The sequence below is a fragment of the Equus quagga genome, chromosome 1 (assembly GCF_021613505.1).
Source record: "Equus quagga isolate Etosha38 chromosome 1, UCLA_HA_Equagga_1.0, whole genome shotgun sequence".
Classification (NCBI taxonomy): Eukaryota; Metazoa; Chordata; class Mammalia; order Perissodactyla; family Equidae; genus Equus; species Equus quagga.
Genome location: NC_060267.1, coordinates 70,633,924 through 70,651,634, shown reverse-complemented (window position 1 = coordinate 70,651,634; position 17,711 = coordinate 70,633,924). Strand labels below are relative to the sequence as shown.

The 17,711-nt window shown below is 42.3% G+C and overlaps 1 protein-coding gene across 12 annotated transcripts in view; it reads right to left on the bottom strand.

Moving 5' to 3' along the window:
* ZNF462 (zinc finger protein 462) overlaps nt 1-17,711 on the bottom strand; it is a 140,066-nt gene that overhangs the window by 13,191 nt on the left and 109,164 nt on the right. For all 12 annotated transcript variants that reach the window (XR_006885109.1, XR_006885102.1, XM_046638528.1 and 9 more), the window contains one exon: nt 9,562-9,785. Coding sequence is in view for 10 of the 12 variants with exons in the window: in XM_046638528.1 (XP_046494484.1) it covers nt 9,562-9,785 (224 nt within the window). In the remaining 2 variants the exon portion in view is untranslated. The remainder of the gene's footprint in view (nt 1-9,561; nt 9,786-17,711) is intronic.

Here is a 17,711-nt window from a genome sequence, read left to right as displayed (position 1 = left end):
GAAGGCAAAAGAAGCCATTTGTGGTTTTGAAGCGTGGATTGTTCAAATATGTAATCACTCAGACTATAAAACTATACATGTAGATCTTTATATCTCATGAAAGTTATCTGTGAATGTCCCCGAATCCAAAGTCCCCTGTGAAGGCCACTAACCCTGAGCCCTGGTAAAGTGAGCTGTCCAATAAGAATGTGAGATGTGGTGCCAACAACCAGGAAGAGCTCTACCCCTTAACCTGGAAGTGCTAGCACTGCAAACCCTTCCACGCTCACGCTTGATGTTCAAGCTTCACACCTACGTTGGCCTTTGTCAGTTGGTTTTAACCATTCACCAAAATGGTTCAGCCCTGTCCCTAGCGTGGGAAAGAATTTCTGTACTTGAGGCTTATTCTAAGGGGAGAAGTATTACATCACTTACACATATTATCAAGTTGAACAGGCATTTTCATATCGTCCCAGGGTGGCAAACCCAGTCCTAGGGGAAAGACTGACAGAAACTTGTTTCATCATGAAAAAATGAAATCGACACCCTTGTCTTCTGTAATAAACCTCATTGCATATAAACCTTTCTTTCTTGCTTAGCAGACACTAAGTGGGGGAGATTGTGATGAAGAAAAATCCACTTAACATTTCCAGAGTTTCCCCTCCTACTTCCTTAACATTTGTACCTTCAAAAAGGGTCACCCAATCGGGATGTTCACATCACCTAAGATCCCATGTCCATGTAAAAAGAAAGGCCAAAGTGAACTTTTTATTTCTAGAAAAAGTGACACTGGAGAACATGGAGAAACTGCCTCTTACATCAGAAATGCCCATCTCAGTCACAAACTGAGAATGTGTCGTGTTGCGAAGATTTTAAAGGACTTACAGGCACAGGCTGGCAGTTTTTTTCTGTAAAGGGCCAGGTTTTTTTTAGGCCTTCTGGACCATATAGTCTCTGTCATAACTATTCCCTGGCTGGCTCGAAAGCAGCTACAGACAATACGGAAATGGATGAGCGTGGCGGTGTTCCAATAAACTGTATTTGCGGACACTGAAATTTGAATTTCATTTAATTTCACATGTCACAAAATAGTACTCTCTTGATTTTTTCCAACCATTAAAGAATGTCAAAACCATTCTTAGCTGGCGGACCATATAAAAACAGGCAGTGGGTTGGATCTGGTCCATGGGTCAGTTTGCCAACCCCTGACTTCCGGTATCAGGTGGTTTATAAAGCAGATCTTCTTCACTTGTCTTTGAAAGTCAGAATGGGAACGAGAGAAAGAAATGAGTGGGAGAAAGGTTCAGGAACGCATCTCCTCTGATTTCTTGCAGGAGGATGGTCAAAGGTGCAGGTACAGATCTTGAATTCTTGGATCGAACATATCCATCAGAGCTCTTGTAAAAGCTTCCAGAAAGGAGATTCAGCTAAGTGTCTTAAAGGTCTATGAAAGATGAGCAGTGACACCATATTTGCCCTGCACTCTGCTGCCCTCCTATTTTATGAATACCTTTACCAAGAACCTAACATGCTGGGTTCTGATTCTTTGTCTAAGCTTGTCTCGACTACTTCCTTATAAACTCCTCCAGCGTGGCAACCATTTCTTATTTAGCTTTATATGCTCAGTGCAGAGTATAAGGCCAGTCATCTAGCTGACAACAAATGTTATTTGAGTTTACCGGTAACATAAAAACCCATGGGAGACCATACAATACAAAGAACTTCATAATATTGCTTCCCATGATACAAATTTGCTCGCTAATAAGAGAACAAAACTGGACGTTTTCTAAAAGATTTTGTTTCAGTTCTTACCAAATATCTCTTACGTGCTAAAAATTAATCCAACAGTTTTTATACATATCATTTAACCCTTATGACCATTCTGTAAGATACGCATTATCTTCTATATTTGTAGATGATGAAAACAGAACACAAAGCAGGTAAGTGATAAAGCCAGGATTAGAACTCACATCTTCAGATGACATAGCTCCAGCTCCCCCTATGATAATGCAAAGCATCTGTAGAAACGCATGATTACTTTAAAAATATGTAAAAATGACCCATGGTATGCTGGCTGAACACAAGAAGAAAGAAGACAGAAGTATTGTGACAATAACGCTCTGCTCTAATATTTGATGGGACAGAGCAATGGAATCTTTTGAGAATTTTTCTTCAAAATAAAAATCTTCCCGAGAATTGTAAGAACAAAGGAGGGTAAAGTAGCCAGAGGGGTATGGAGCACAGAAGTCAAGGAGAATATGTACTTTCTTTTGCAATCACTGAGTCAGAAGCAGAAAACAGGCATCTGCCAGACCTAATTTAGCAAAAGCTCAGACAAAATCAACTCATTTTGAGAATCTCGTCCTAACTCGAGTCACAAGTGCTCAAGAAAGCCAAGTGAAAGGCACCATTAAGAAAGTCAGAGAACTTTATAGTTGGCCAACTGAGCTGTTGCCAATCTCCTGAACTCGAAATCCACAGGCAAAGATGCTGACAGTGCTGCCAAATTTTGCTTATTTGAACAAACAGGATACTTAAAATCTCCTATGTGAAAAGTGATTTCATTTATCGATTTCTTTCGCCAACAGCTACTGGAGCCCTTACTGTAAGCAGGGCACTGTGGTTAGACTTTGGAAGAAAAGAGGAATAAATAAGGCGGTTTCCATTTTAAGAATGTTGCATCCAATGACAAGACTTGTTAAGAGCTAAGCGTAAGTTGAGACAACATGAAATCAGTGCCTTAACAGAAGAATAAGGAAAGTCCTAGGGAAGCTTAAAAGCAGGAGCAGTTAACTGTGACTGGAGAGTGGAGTGGATAGTCTTAAAGGTCGCAAGCAAAGAGCATCTTCAAATGTCTACTTGAGAAATACCGCCTAATGTTCTGCCAGGCACATCCCTCTGAAAAATGGTCACCCCTCTTGCTCATCTGCTTCTGATTTCTCTGTCTTCCAAAGCGCATAAAAGAAATGGGTCTACGGTTGACAAATCAGGAAGCAAGACTAACATGAAGGAAAGCAGAGATGAAATGACATGATCTTCTGGAGAAAACTTCAGCTTGCAGAAATCCTCGGAGCTGATAAAGCTAAAGCCGCTAGTACTTATTTCAGAAATTAAACGCAATCCAAAAACACGGCCCCAGGTGTGTTTCCTGACTTGGAGTGCGAGAAAGTTCTTTTGCTCTATTTCTCTGCATTTCCTTTGCTGGAAACAAATGGTTCTATGTGACTTTTTTGCCACTGTGGATGTCACTAGACCAGAAAGCTGAACAGTTTTATAGGACTAACTAAAATGTTGATGATTCCTTCTGAGCTTAACGTTCGCTGCTTCCCCTAAACTGGTGGAAAGTAAGAGATACGAGCTCCTTAGACTTCAGCTGCCTGAGGCACCATTTGTATAAAAAATTAAAAACATTTCAAAGTAAATTCAATTAGTGAATGTGTATTGCCTGAATAGTCTATCCTTCTAAATTTAATACACCGAACATGACAATTTTACGAGCAAACCAAGTTAGAGATAATATATTTTTATGTTCCTTAACTAGCAAAGAGACTTCAGAACCATAAAGAACACTAACAAGGTATTGCATATACTTAAACTTTCTTGAAAAAAAAAACTGGATTTTTTTTTTTTAAATGTGAGAAGCGCAAGGTTTGGTTTTTCTCATGACTTCAAGGTTCCTAGAAATCTTAAGTCTTCATCTTTCACCAGCGATGCTAATAAATGGCACTATTGATACATGAGTTCATTGTGTGTGTGTGTGCGGGTGTGTGTGAGAAAGAGAGAGAGAGAGAGAGGAATGGAAGGAGGGAGGGATTGAAAGATTAGTTTGCCTTCTGGAAAATCTAGTGAAAGCAGAAAGAGGGAGTTGAGGGACAAAAAATAAGATTTCAAACAGCCTGCACTGTTTACTTTAGATTCCAAGAGATTCCTTCTTCACTGGCACAAAGATAAAGGTCTAGGAAGACAAGTGTCACCTAAAAACTGACACTGTTGGAGCCAGCCCAGTGGCAGAATGGTTACATTCACATGTTCTCCTTCTGAGGCCCTTGGTTCATGGGTTCAGATCCTGGCGTGGACCTATACACCGCTCATCAAGCCAATGGTGGCATCCCACATATAAAATAGAGGACAACTGGCACAGATGTTAGCTCAGGGACAATCTTCCTCAAACAAGAAGAGGAAGATTGGCAATGGATATAAACTCAGGGCCAATCTTCCTCATGAAAAAAAAAAAGATGGGGTTGATTGTCATCCCTTTTCTACTTCAACTTGGCTCCTGAGAATAAATATGGGAGCATAAATCCACTGCACTTGACAATCCGGTTCTTAAATGGGATGGTACTTTTGACTTTAAGGACTCTTCCTGCTGTACCAGTATTCTGTCCAGTACATGAACAATACAGTCTGACATCTTTAGAGACATTCCTGAGTTTTATAAGCTTTGCAGGCAGAATTCAGAGGTTCAGTTTTGAACATTCATCTCTGTTTAATGAAATCCTTTCACTAAAAATACATCTTACAGTATCTTCTAGTTTCTTCTACAGATTCTCTCCACCACACAAAATCACTTAAAGCTATTTGTGGAAGAATGTAACGAGTAATGCACTCAACACATAGTCTTACAGGGAAAAAAAAAATAGTGAACCCTAGCTTAGAACCAATTGCAAAGTCTACTCCACATTTTATTTTTGGCAGTTTACACATTAATCTGGATCTTGAGCATCTTTAAAGTTATCTGTTCCCAGGACCAACTTATAAAAGACTGTGGAAAATTAAAATTTATTGAGGACTTACTACATGTCAGCTCCTGTGAAACTTGTATCTTTTAGGTATTGAGGTATACTCTCCTTACCATAAAATTCATCTATTTTAAATGAACAGTTCAATGACTTTTAGCCAATTTGTGCATTTGTGCAACCCTCACTACAATCTAGTTTAAGGATTCTTCTATTACTCTAAGAAGTTCCTTCATATCCTCCACAATCAATTCTTCCTCCTAACTTCCAGCCCCAAGCAACCACTGAGTTGCCTTGTCTCCACAGTTTTGGCTTTTCTAGAAATTTCATATAAACGGAATCATACCATATGTAGTCTTTTGTGTCTGGCTTCTGTCCATTTAACATGATGTTTTTGAGATTTATCCGTGTTGTTACATGTATCAGTAGCTCATTTATTTTTACTGATGAGTAGTATTCCGACCTATGGATACAGAACATTTTGTTTATCCACTCACTCTATGTGAGAGAAGACTTGCTGGATCAGATGGGAAGTGTATGTTTAACTTTTAAACAAATTGCCAAAATGCTCCAAAGTGGCTATGCCATTTTATGTTCCAACCAGCACTGATGAGATTTCCAATCTCCACATCCTTGCCAACACTTTGGCACCATCAGTCTTCTTAATTTTAGCCTTTCTGGTGGGTGGGTAGTGATATCTTACTGTTGTTTCAATTTGCATTTCCCTAATGATGAGTCTTACTGAGCATCGTTTCACGTGATCATTTGCCATTTGAATATTCTCATGAATAAAGTGTCTACTGCAACCTTTTCCTCATTTTTAATGGAATTGTTTCTCTTATTATTATTGAGTTGTAAAAGTTCTTTATATATTTTGGTTAAAGTCCTTTGTTAGATAATTACTTTACAAATGTTTACTTCCAATCTGTTGCTTGTCTTTTCATTTCCTTAATGGTATCTTCTAAAGAGCAAAAATTTAACTTTGATGACATCTAACTTAATTGATTTTTTCTTTTGATGTCCATAGCTTTTGTATCATATCTAAGAAAATTTCCCCCAACCCAAGGGAAATTTCTGCTATTTTTATACAAGGGTTATAGTTTTAGCTCATATGTTTAGGTTTATGGTCCATTTTGATTTCATTTTTGTGTTGGGAGAGATGCAAGGGTAAAGGGTCATTATTTTGCATATGGAAATCCAATTGTTCTAGTACTGTTTGTTAAAAAAAAAATCCTTTCCTTATCACCTTGGCACCTTTCGTAAAAATAAACTGATCACATACATGAGGGTTTATCTCTAGACTCTTTCTTCTGCACCATTGGTCCATACATCTATCCCTATGTCAACACCATACTCTCTTGACTACTATAATTTAATAGTAAGTTTTGAAATCAGGAAGGGTAAGTCTTCCAATTTTGTTTTTTTTTTCCATACTATTTAGGGTGTTCAGGGTTCTTTGCATTTCCATAGAAATTTCAATATCAGCGTATCAATTTCTGCCAAAGAAAAAAGCCTACTGAGATTTTGATGGAGATTATGTTAAATCAATTTAGGAAGAATTACCAATATTGAGCTTCCAATCCATGAAGATGATATATATATTGCATTAATTTACTTCTCATTTCTCTCAACAAGATTTTGTAGCTCTCCTAGTTCTTATGTTAAATGTATTAAGTATTTTATTCTTTTTCATGTTATTGTAAATAGAATTGATCTTTTGAAAATTTCATTTTCAGATTGTCCATTACTAGTATACAGAAATGTAATTGATTTTTGTATATTGATCTTATATCCTGCAACCTTGCTAAACTCAATAATATTCTAGTAGCTTTTTAAAAATAGATTTCTTAGGATTTTCTATGTATAAAGATCACATTGTGTGTGAACAAAAACACTTTTATTTCTTGCTTTCCAATTCTTATGCTTTGAATTTCTTGTTTCTGTCTTATGGTCCTTGACTTTTGTATTGGAATTATCAACAAACTTCTCTTTAGTGCATGGTACACTGACACTGCTATACCCCTTTCATGGATGCCAAAATCAGACTTTTGCATATCCTTCACCCCGATAAATGCACATATTTAATCAGCGTATAATGTCACTGCCTATCAGTCAAAACTTAAGTTTCAGCAGCACTGCTATCTTTGTTTATAAAACCGTGTTTGGATAATTATTTTTAAAATTCCAACTGCATTTTGTACTCAACACTCAGAAAAGAAGAAACAGAAAATGGGGACAGTGCCGCCATCAGTATAAGCATGAGTCCCATAAACTCAACAACAATCGAGACAAAGAGCAAAATCATTAGGCTGCTGAATGTGGCAATTCTTCAGCCTCAATTAGGCGCCCATTGGACTTCATAAGCTGGTCAACCATGACCAAGAGTAAAATTAAAGAGCATCACATAGCATAGTGAAAGTATAACACTAAAGACCGTGTCTAAAATGCAAGGTGCAATTAGTGATTTTATAATGTATTTTAGGTCTTTGGGAACATAAGTGCCTTTATGATAGGTACAGCTGTTCTATTTGAGCACAGCTCAACTCACAAACAGACTGAGGAACACAGTGGGTCTCAAAGTGGGGAAAGACCAGGACCTTGCTCAATCTTACGAAACTTCTGAGACAAGTTTACTGATTCCCATTTACAAATCAGGAATTTAAGGAACTTGAAGTTGTACAGTAAATGATGGAGACAAGATTCAAACCCCCATCTGTGTGGCTCCAAAAACCTCTAAACTAGGTCCCTCTTTTCCTGAGCAACACATTTCCCTGATGCCTATCGCGAAGCCCCAGCCTTCCACCCCTGCTCGGGAAGCTTCGGGCTCCACATTTTAGGGTTTCTAGCCTCTCTGGATTTCCCCAATGACTCACAGCTAATATGCAACAACTGGGGAAGAATTTATCTTCCTGGTTTGCTCTGTCCCCAAATTCTAGCCTGCAGGCTTGAACGCTATAATAAAAAGTTCTGCGGTGGTTACATAAATAAGACAGCTCCGTTTGAAATAGATGAATGATTTCCCTTGGAGTTTGGGAGCAGAAATGCCCATGAAGTTTGGATAAGAAAGGATAGCAAAGTTTTTAAGTGAGATAATTTAGGCTTTTCTTCCCGCTTTCATTTTTTTGGGCAGACACATTAGAAAATGAATGCCTTTCAAAGCAGAAAGGGTGCCATAAAACCATTAAGTTGTGGATGGGTGATAAAGCTCAGCCTTCTCTCTCAAGGCCCTGTAGAAAAAAATCTAAGCCTCGGGTGTGGACAATTCAGACTAAAATCTTTATAACTTGGACTTGTAAGGCCAGACAACAGGAGCTGTATTTCCACTGAGGAGGATGCAGAGCAAGGAAGAAGGAAACATTCTCAGAAGTGCTTCTCATTGCGCCTTAAGTAAACACTCACTAGTTGTTTGGATTTGTTCGTTAATTACAAAGCATTTCAATAGGCTCTTTTCATGAAACAAACAGAAATCATGCCCCCCCCCCCCCCCCCCGGCAATACGCAAACTAGAAACAATCCTATCAATTGCTGATGTGCCAAATAAGCCTGATGAGAAGTGAGGAAGCCATCCTGGATGACTTTACCCTCTGATCAGCAGACCTCCGGGAGACAGTATTTTTCACAAACCCCTTATTTTACGTCCTTTGCTAATCTGTTCTTTATCAATCCCCCTCCCCAAATAAAACACCTCTTTCCCAGTCCTTACAGTGTTTAGACATGAATAGCAATGCCTTGGAAAAATCTTTGTAGCTAGCAAAATGTTGGAAACAACCTACATCATTGACGGACACGGGGGCAGAACCATCAGCTAGAATAGGGGCCAGCGACTATGGGTCCACAGCCTGTAGCCTATTTTTGTAAATAAAGTTTTACTGGAACACAACCACGCCCATTCGTTTATGTCTTGTCTATTGCTGCCTTCTTGCTATAAGGGCAGAGCTGAGTAGTTCCACTGAGACCAGCTGGCCCGCAAAACCTAATATATTTACTCTCTGGCTCTGTACAGAAAAAGTTTGTTAACCCTTGTGATAATACATTTAAAATAACATGGAAAAATACTCCTATTAGGATGTTAAGTAAAAAACAAAAGGAGGGGAGATGGTACCCTATTTCATGGATAGTATAATCACAATTAGCTGGCTCTGGTGGTCTAGTGGTTAAGATTCTGTGCTCTCACCACTGCGGCCCAGGTTTGTTTCCTGGTGAGGGAACCACACCACCCACAGCATCCGTCTGTCGGTTGTCAGGTGGTGGCGGCGATGTGTTGCTGTGATGCTGAAAGCTATGCCATGGGTAATTCAAACACCTGTGGTGTATTTGAACCATGGTGGACAGGTTTCAGTGGAGCTTCCAGACTAAGGCAGACTAGGAAGAAGGAGCTGGCCTTCCACTTCCGAAAAACTGGACACGAAAACCTTGTGAATAGCATCAGAGCATTGTCTGATACAGCGCCGGAAGGTGAGAGGATGGCGCAAAAACAGCGGGCAGGGTTACCCTCTGCTGTCCACAAGGTCGCTAGGAGTCAGAATTGACTGACTTTACGGAACTAACAACAAAAATAGTCACAATTATGTAAAACAAAGGAAAATGGGCATAGAAGAGACCAAAAATGTTAGGCAGTTGGATGTGGGTGATTTTCCTTATCCCCACCTCTGTGTTCCAATTTCCTAAAATGACCTTATCCTTCTTTTAGAGCAGAAAAAAACTGGCCCTCATTTTAAACATTATTTCTGTTCGTGTCTCTGTCGCACACACAGTGGGTGTGACTCGATTTCTCTCTGTCCTCCCCCCGAGGGCCCCTCCCCACAGGCATGCAGAGGGCGGGAGGCAGGAAGTCCCAGGCAAGTACCTTATGCTCGTCCCGAAGGTGGCTGTCCAGCTCCTCCGTGTGCTTGGTCTCGTAGTAGCAGAGCTGGCATTTGTAGGGTTTCAGTTCGTTGTGCTTTTCGATGTGCTGCTGGAGGCTCTCGTCGCTGGAGCAGGTGAAGGTACACTTATCGCAGCGGAAAACTACTCCCTGCAAGTATTTGGAGAGTTTGGACCGGCACACTTCAATGGGGACAACGCGCTCCTCTGCGGAAACAAACCGGATGGGAAGACGGCACGTTTTACTGACGGTAGGCACACGTCCTCTCTTTGGAATAGAAGAAGAAACTCATGCACTCCGCTTTGCTACTTCTTATCAGTTTGGGTCCGTGAACCGCACACACGTACAATGCTGCCCCATCTCCAACCCCAAAGCATATTCCTTGGGTACGAGGAGGTGTTTTTAAGACGAAAAGCTCCTTGTGAACTGAATACCCAGAATGAGCTATTATGAGGGGTGGGCAGGCTGCAACGTGCTTGCAAATTCCTGAAGGGAGGTGATTAAAGGAGGGGAGAAGAATGAAGGGGCTGCCATCTTTACCAACATGAACGACCATTGACAACAACCATTAGCACTTCCTACTTCCTCAGCAGCAAGGGTCATTTAGGCTGGACTTACAGGTGTCTTTAAGGAGGAGGAAACTGACATTCCCCGAGCACCTGTGTGCCACCCCAGTGCCCCTTCCTAGGAACTCTTAGGCTGGAATTATTCCCATTTAGTCAAGTGAGGAACCGACTTTTAAGTAACTCTCCAGAGGTCAAAGACATTGTAACTGGCAAGATGAGAGCTGCATCCCTGCCTGTGGAACTGCCACTCCATCCTTCCCCATCATTTCCAATTCCATTCCTGTTTCCCCTTCCAACATGCTCTCAAGGGACTGTTTTCCTTTTCCCGAAACCAAAGGAATCTTTAATTTCAAATCTGAAAATGAAACCTGTACACTTTTATTCACTGAAACTCCACCTCTAACTATAAGGAGCTCACAAGTGACATGGCCGCAGCCAACATTCAGGGGGAGGTGGGGGTGGCGTGGGAGATACGGAGGATCTGGGCCTTTTCAGACAATCTGTAATCTGATTGTCACCAGGGAAAAATAAGAGAGAGAGAGGATTTGGGTGCTTTTCCTGTTAACACACCAAATGCTGTAGGGCTGGAAATGCGTGTGCTTGTTTATTTTGCACTCTCTCACCCTTGTGTTTAACTGCTCAAATTAAATTTCACACCAGTCTGCCCAGAGCATTGGCGCACGCGCCAGATATCCATAACTGGGATAAAATTAAAATCTGTGCTATTTATGCAAGGATCAAATATAGCGTGTGTGTTCATGCTGTGTCTGGATTTCATAAGACTCTGAAAGTTTACAAATGGACGCACACAACATATACTTATATTATTTAGAAACAGCAATGTGTTATTAAGTCAAGAAAGCGTGATTTATTCTCAGAGTCACTGAGTAGCGATGTTTCCAGAGCATGAGTATTTTGTGCGCTGATGCGACGCACTGGGCGAATCCTCCCCCTGTTGTTGGCCTGTGTTGGGCTCCTGGGGACTTTTCCCCACCCATCGTCATGGCTTCGTCTCAACCACCACATTCTCACTGCAGGGCAGTCGCTGCCTCGGAGCCCTTGAATGTGGCGATTAATTGGCCAGCGGAAAGCTGGGCAGAGGGACTGTGGAAGGTGGTGTCTGCAACAGACTCCCTGGAGCTCTAATGCACGTTATTTTCCCTATACGAAGAGTCAGTGGCTTATTGAAATATAAATATTTTTAAACCAATGTATAGCAGACAGCTAAGAAACACATGATTATAATGTAATCCACACATTTTCTTAGAATAGCAAATGTTTAACAGTCTTCTAACCATTCAGTTCCATGGTTTGGCGTAAATGGAAGACAAAATGCTTTGGCGTAAACCAGTGAGCCTTAAGATGTCCTGCCACTGTCCTACTCCCCTCGCCCAGGGTTTCTCAAGAGTAGCATGACTGACATTTGGGGGCCAGGCAATTCTTTGTGGTGGGGGCTGTTCTGTGAACTGTAGGATGTTTATCAGCATCCCTGGCTTCTACCCACTAGACGCCAGAAGCACCCCCTCTTCCCTAGTTGTGACACCTAGAAATGCTTCCAGACAAATGCACCCCACGGAAGCAAGGTGGACCCAGGCTGAGAACCACTGCTCTAAGCCAAGTGCCAAGCATTAACTCCAGCTGCCCTGGGTAAGATGTGTGGACGTGAACCATGCACGAGCTGGTGCCCACGAGAAGAGACGGTGGTACAGGCTGAACCAGGGGGACCAGCCCCCACACTGAGCATATGCTTTCACACCTCAGGGATTCATGGGAAGTATTGACATGAACTTTTCTGGCACCTTCCTTGAGACTGCATCACCCCCTTGCTCTCTGTGTTTGTTCCTGATTTCTATTTCGTCATTCCTTCTGCTTCCACTTTCACTTGTTGGCTCTGGCCTGTCCCGTCTGCCCTGGCTCTCTTGACCCCAGTGGAGATGGAGAACAGCTGGGTATGACTTTCCATACAACGATGTGTCCCACACCTTGAAGAAGTCGCTCAGTCATCCTCCTGTGTTCACTTCTCCCCCGTAAATAATCAGTGCTTTCAAAACGGTTTTTCATAGGTCTCCCTTTCAATTCCTCTACCACTTTGGTTAGTTTTCTTTGCGGTTTCCAATTTCACTATGTGTGTCTAAGTGAATTTTACACAGTCATGAGCACTCCCAAAAACCTTGGAGTTTCAGTAATAATAATCAATGTGAACCACCGCTACAATTGATTACGTGCTCGCTATGTTTCAGGCACTGTTCGGTGTTCTGCCCTCACTGCCACTTTTCATTCTCATAAGACCCTGCAGAGTCACTTTTCTATCTTCAGTTTATTGATGTGGAAACTGAGAACTGACCTGTTAAGCTGCTTCCTCAAAGTCACTCCTCTAGCTCAGTACAAAGTTGTGACCTGGGAGCACAGGCCTCCTGACCTTAGCCAGCGCCCTGCTCCTTCACCCCTGAAAAGAACTCCCGGCAACACTCAATCTGTATTCAGTGTACTTATAAGCCTAACTAATAATTCCTAATATTCTAACAACGCAAAAGCTGGGGGCTGGCCCCGTGGTGTAGTGGTTAAGTTTGCACACTCCGCTTTAGCACCCCAGGATTTGTGGGTTCGGATCCCGGTGTGGATCTACACCACTCATCAAGCCATGTAGAGGTGGCATCCCACACCCAAAATAAAGGAAGACTATTAGGAATGTTAGCTCAGGGCTAATCTTCCTCAAGCCAAAAAGAGGAATATTGGCAAGAGATGTTAGCTCAGAGGGAATCTTCCTCACCAAAAAAACCAAAACACAGAAATGCAAAAGCTATAGATATCTAAGGCAACCATTTCGATCTGAGTTTCTTCCAAATATCTTCAAATCTGATCATTTCCCTGTTTTCTTACTCTGAAATATAAGATTTCCTATTTCCAAACTAAGACATTACTAACATCCCAAGTCTCTTAGTTAGGTGGATTTTTACTAAGATATGAATTGTAGAAAAAAGTTAACTTTTTCTCCTTTCTAAAAACACGGCTAACATGACCAAGATAAAAAAACAAGACAGACCTTGAAAGGCGGGCCAATGATTGACAGCGTTTTCTGAATGAGGTTATTCACGATTGAGGCAAGCGAGGGACATAAAGTTAGAGACGGGAAAGTTTCCAGGTAAGGCTGGAGCCCTGTCTTGGCCACAGAAGCTCAGCACTCAGGGCTTTTTTCTATGGGGGCAGTGACAACTGTGGGCCTTTCTTGACTTCACACCTCTCAAAATTACCTTGGGTAAGAAAGCAAGGGCTGAATCACACTCATTGTGACTCAGCTTCTAGCAGTGGCTGCAAAAATATTATGACTTCACCAGTTCGACTGCAAGATAGATTGTGTCTCTCGTGTCGTCCCACTCAAAAGATGCCTGGTTCTGCAGCTGGACCCCAGAGGAATGCCACACTGAGGCGCACGGGTACAAGGGTGCAACAAGAGCCGAGAAGTGTGTGCTGTCAACTCCCGTGTGCTCACTGGAAAAATCTGCAGAACTGCAACTACAAAGTAGGGTCATTTTTGCTCCAAATGGTGAAAAACCACATCACTGTGGAGTCCAGAATCACCAAGTAAAAATCCTTCCTGAAAGGCAGACCACAACACACATGGGTTTCCTCTCCACAAAGTGCCAAGTCTGAAGAAGCAGGGAGAGATCTGGAAGTCATTCACTCCTGCAAACTTTGTAGGCAGATTATCATGGGAGAGGACTGCGCCCCTCTTTGGGCCAAACCAAAGACCCACCCATACTCTGTCTCAGCCACACAAGAGACAAAGGCTGAGTACGAGAAAGCCATTAAGAAACTAACGATGGGTTTCTCAAAAAACAATCATCCCCAAACATAACCATAAACAGACACACATAAACAAGGCACAACAGCTCCTAGTAAGAAGTTATTAAGCTTTGGTGTTATCCAGGCTACCACCTTCAAGCCAGAGAGAGCTGAGAATCGCACCTCTAACTACAACAGGCAAAGTATTTGATGGCGATGGAAGGAAACATATAATTTCACTGAACAAAATGAAAGATTGGCAATCTCACTGTAGAATTTTTTCTCAAGAAAAACAATATTGATCAGATAAATTAAGGGAGATTAGTTCCATTCCAAAAAGATGCCCAAAGGTGGGGTTCAGTTAAATTCAGCATTTGTCTAAGTATTGGGGCTACAGGCCGGGAAGCAGAAATTTTGAGTTAATATGCCGACTGCAGTCCAGTATCAGCGATTTCACAGCTCCATAATCATCATGTAAATATTTGGCAAAACTGTTTCATCCCTATAATTCAATCTGTGCCCAATTTTTCAGGTCCACTTTGGGGGCGCAAGGTACATACAGGCAAAGCTATGCACGAGGCATCATTTTTCCAAGGGTGATAAACTCACTAGAAATGTACTCATAAGGACTATTTATTCCCTTGTTCACTGTCTCTCTTCCCATTGAAGTTCAAGTTCCTTCAGGACACAAACCTTGCTTCTTCATGGTTGTATTCCCAGAGCTTAAAACAATGCCGACACACAGTGGGTGTTCAATAACGTTTTGGTTGCATGAATGAAAACCCACCAAAAGTCTTACCACCATCTTTCTCCTGAAACTAAAGTCTCAGAGCTTAATTTTTCCCTGGTTAAACTGGTCCAATCATGGCCAACCTCACCAAATGTTGATCTGACCTAAGTTCACAGTTCCTCAAAGAGATGGGTCTACCAATCCTTCGCTTCAATCTTTGCTAAATTAGTATCCACCAGGTGTCTCCGCAGTACCCTGGCTTTAATTCTGTCTGCTGAGTCAAGTTCAAACTCCTACTTGGTATCCAAGCTCTCCATAACTTGGCCAGAACATACTTTTCCGGCCTTGCCTCCTACCCCCTTCAGGCCCTCCTCAGAATGGCCTAACACCACGCTGTAAATACATCTTGCTTCCACTCACCTGAGTGGTTTGTTAAGCCCCCACCCCCCTGCCATGTAGTGGGTCAAACAGTCCCCCTGAAATTTATGTCTACCTGGATCCTCATAATGTGATTTTATTGAGACACAAGCTCTTTGCAGATGTTATTAGTCAAGATGAGGCCATACCGGATTAGGGTGGGTCCTAAATCCAATGACTGGTGTTCTTATAAGAAGAGGAGAGGGCACACAGAGACACATGCAGGGACGAAGGCCATGGGCAGATGGAGGCAGAGTTTGGAATGGTGCAGCTACAGGGCAAGGAATATCAAGGAATGTCGGGAGCCACCAGAAGCTAGGAAGAGCCAAGGAAGGGGGATTCTTCTCTAGAGCCTTCGGAGGGAGTACAGCCCGCTGACACCTGGATTTCAAAGTTCCTGGCTCCAAAAAGGTGACAGAATACATTTTTGTTATTTTAAGCCACCCAGGAAACTAACATACCCCACCTTAAGTCTTCTCTGCCTGTTGAAATGGCATCATGGCTCACTTTGAAAGCCACTCCCCCTTCACCACATTTGTCTACCCCAAACAGAAATATATCTGCCACTGTGACTCTCCTGGAAAGTTATCACTGTCTTACATATACTTATGCACACGCTCCATCTCCTTGAGGAGGGCACGTTCTGGGTCTTACACACCCCATCTGACCCAAAGAACCCAGCACAGTGTGGCATGTAAGAGGCAAATAATGAATGTTTGCTGAACGCATGAACAAACAGTACGCTCTCTTTTGCCACAGCAACACGAATCCATGATTATTTCGCATTCAGATTTGCCATGAGCAAAGTGGATTCTCTTTCCTTCCCTCCCTATTTAAATATAGCTATTTGTCTGGACAAAAAGCGAAGGAAACTCTATTCTTGCAAGCAGTAGGTCAGTCTCAGGGCCAGTTCAGAAGTTGTTGTTCTTGCCTTTCATCCCAAGTATTTTAATTAATGAAGGCCACAGAAAGATCTCTTCCCGCAGACCCTAGAGACCAAAGATGTTTATTCATCCACAGAGCAAGGAGAGCACAGTTGCAGAAAGAGCCACCTCTTGTTACTTTGAGATCAGCCCCAACTTGAAATTGTGAGGCAAACACCCAACTCCGTCTCTTGACTTGTCAAGATCAGCTTCCCACTGAGCTGCCATTTTGAGTTGAGGTGGACACCAAGGCCAGGCCAGGACACAGATAGCAGACACAGATGTCCTGAAGCAGCTTGCTGTCTATGGTTCAGTGGTCCTTGTCTCTGACCTCCAGCCCCACAGAAAATTCCATCCTCGGACCCAGCTGTCACAGCCACTGGGACTTTCAACAGGGTGACACCAACCATCTTCCCTAGAGTGAGAGAGTGGTGGTTAAAGTCATGGACTGTGGGTCAGATCCCAGCTGGGTCACCTGTTAGCCATGTGACCTTAGGTAAGACGTTCAGTCTTTCTGAGCCTGTTTTTTCCCTTGTGATCAGGGATAGCCGTAACATCCACCACTTAAGGTTTTCTGAGAATTCCATAAAATGACATATTGGAAACACTTAGTACAGCACTTGCCACCTAATAAGCACTGAGTAATAGTAACCATTGTTGTTGTTAATGTTGTCACTATTACTACCAATCCTAAATGCTCGTGTTCATTCGAGATTGTGCACTTTCTGACAATTAGTAAGTCCCTATGAGGACAACAGTTACTTACTCAGATGCCTCTTTTTATATAAATGATCTCTATCAATAAACAGAAGAGATCGTAGGTAACCAGTGACAGGCAACATGATGGATGTGTTGGGATCAGAGGACCGGTTATTCATAGCTTCGCTGCTCACTGCTTGGGTGACTGTGGTTAAACCAGTTCAGCTCCCATGGCCCCTGTGGGACTTACCACTGTATTGATGGTGGGGACCACATGCACTATATCCTACACAGTCCCCTTCCGGAGAACTCACTGGAGAAATTCCTTGCAGGTTTTCGTGTCTAGGATTCCTGAAAATTTCCTTAACAAAATTTCAAAAGTCTCACAAACACTCTAAATCCAACTGGTTCTGTTGGATTCTGTTTTCTTCTCTCCCATGGTTGGCAGGAATCTCAGGGCCATGTCTGCAGCCCACTGTGACGAAACGCTCTGCACCTCCCGGTGCACACTGAGTACCCAGCCTCTCGGTGAGCTCTCCCATCTTTTCAGAGGAACTTTCAAGTGGCTTCTCCAGATTTTGCATTTGCCCCAATTTTCCTCATTTGTTCTTAATCCTATAGTTCTGCACAAATCTCTTTATGATATAAATAAATGTGAAATAAATGACCACAAACAATTATACTAAATTAAAAAAAAAAAGTAGTTTTTCTCAGCTTCAAGCTCCCCAGACGTAAAACAGGACTATGAGTCACAGTATTATCCCGCACAGTGTTGTCGGAGGATGAAGCGACTTTGTGCGGCAGAAGCGCTTCGTCAAGTGGAGCGCTCTGAGGGCATCTCTCTTTGCCTCCCTCTTTCCTGAATCCTCAGCACAGGGAAGGGAAGCCATTGAGCTCATTAGGCATCAAAGGTCTGATCCCGCCAGGCAGCAATATGGGAAAGGAGAGGGAGTCAAACGAGGAAGTGAGGTCTCACCGGTTCTGTTTGCTCGGCAGCACCACTATGCGTGGCCT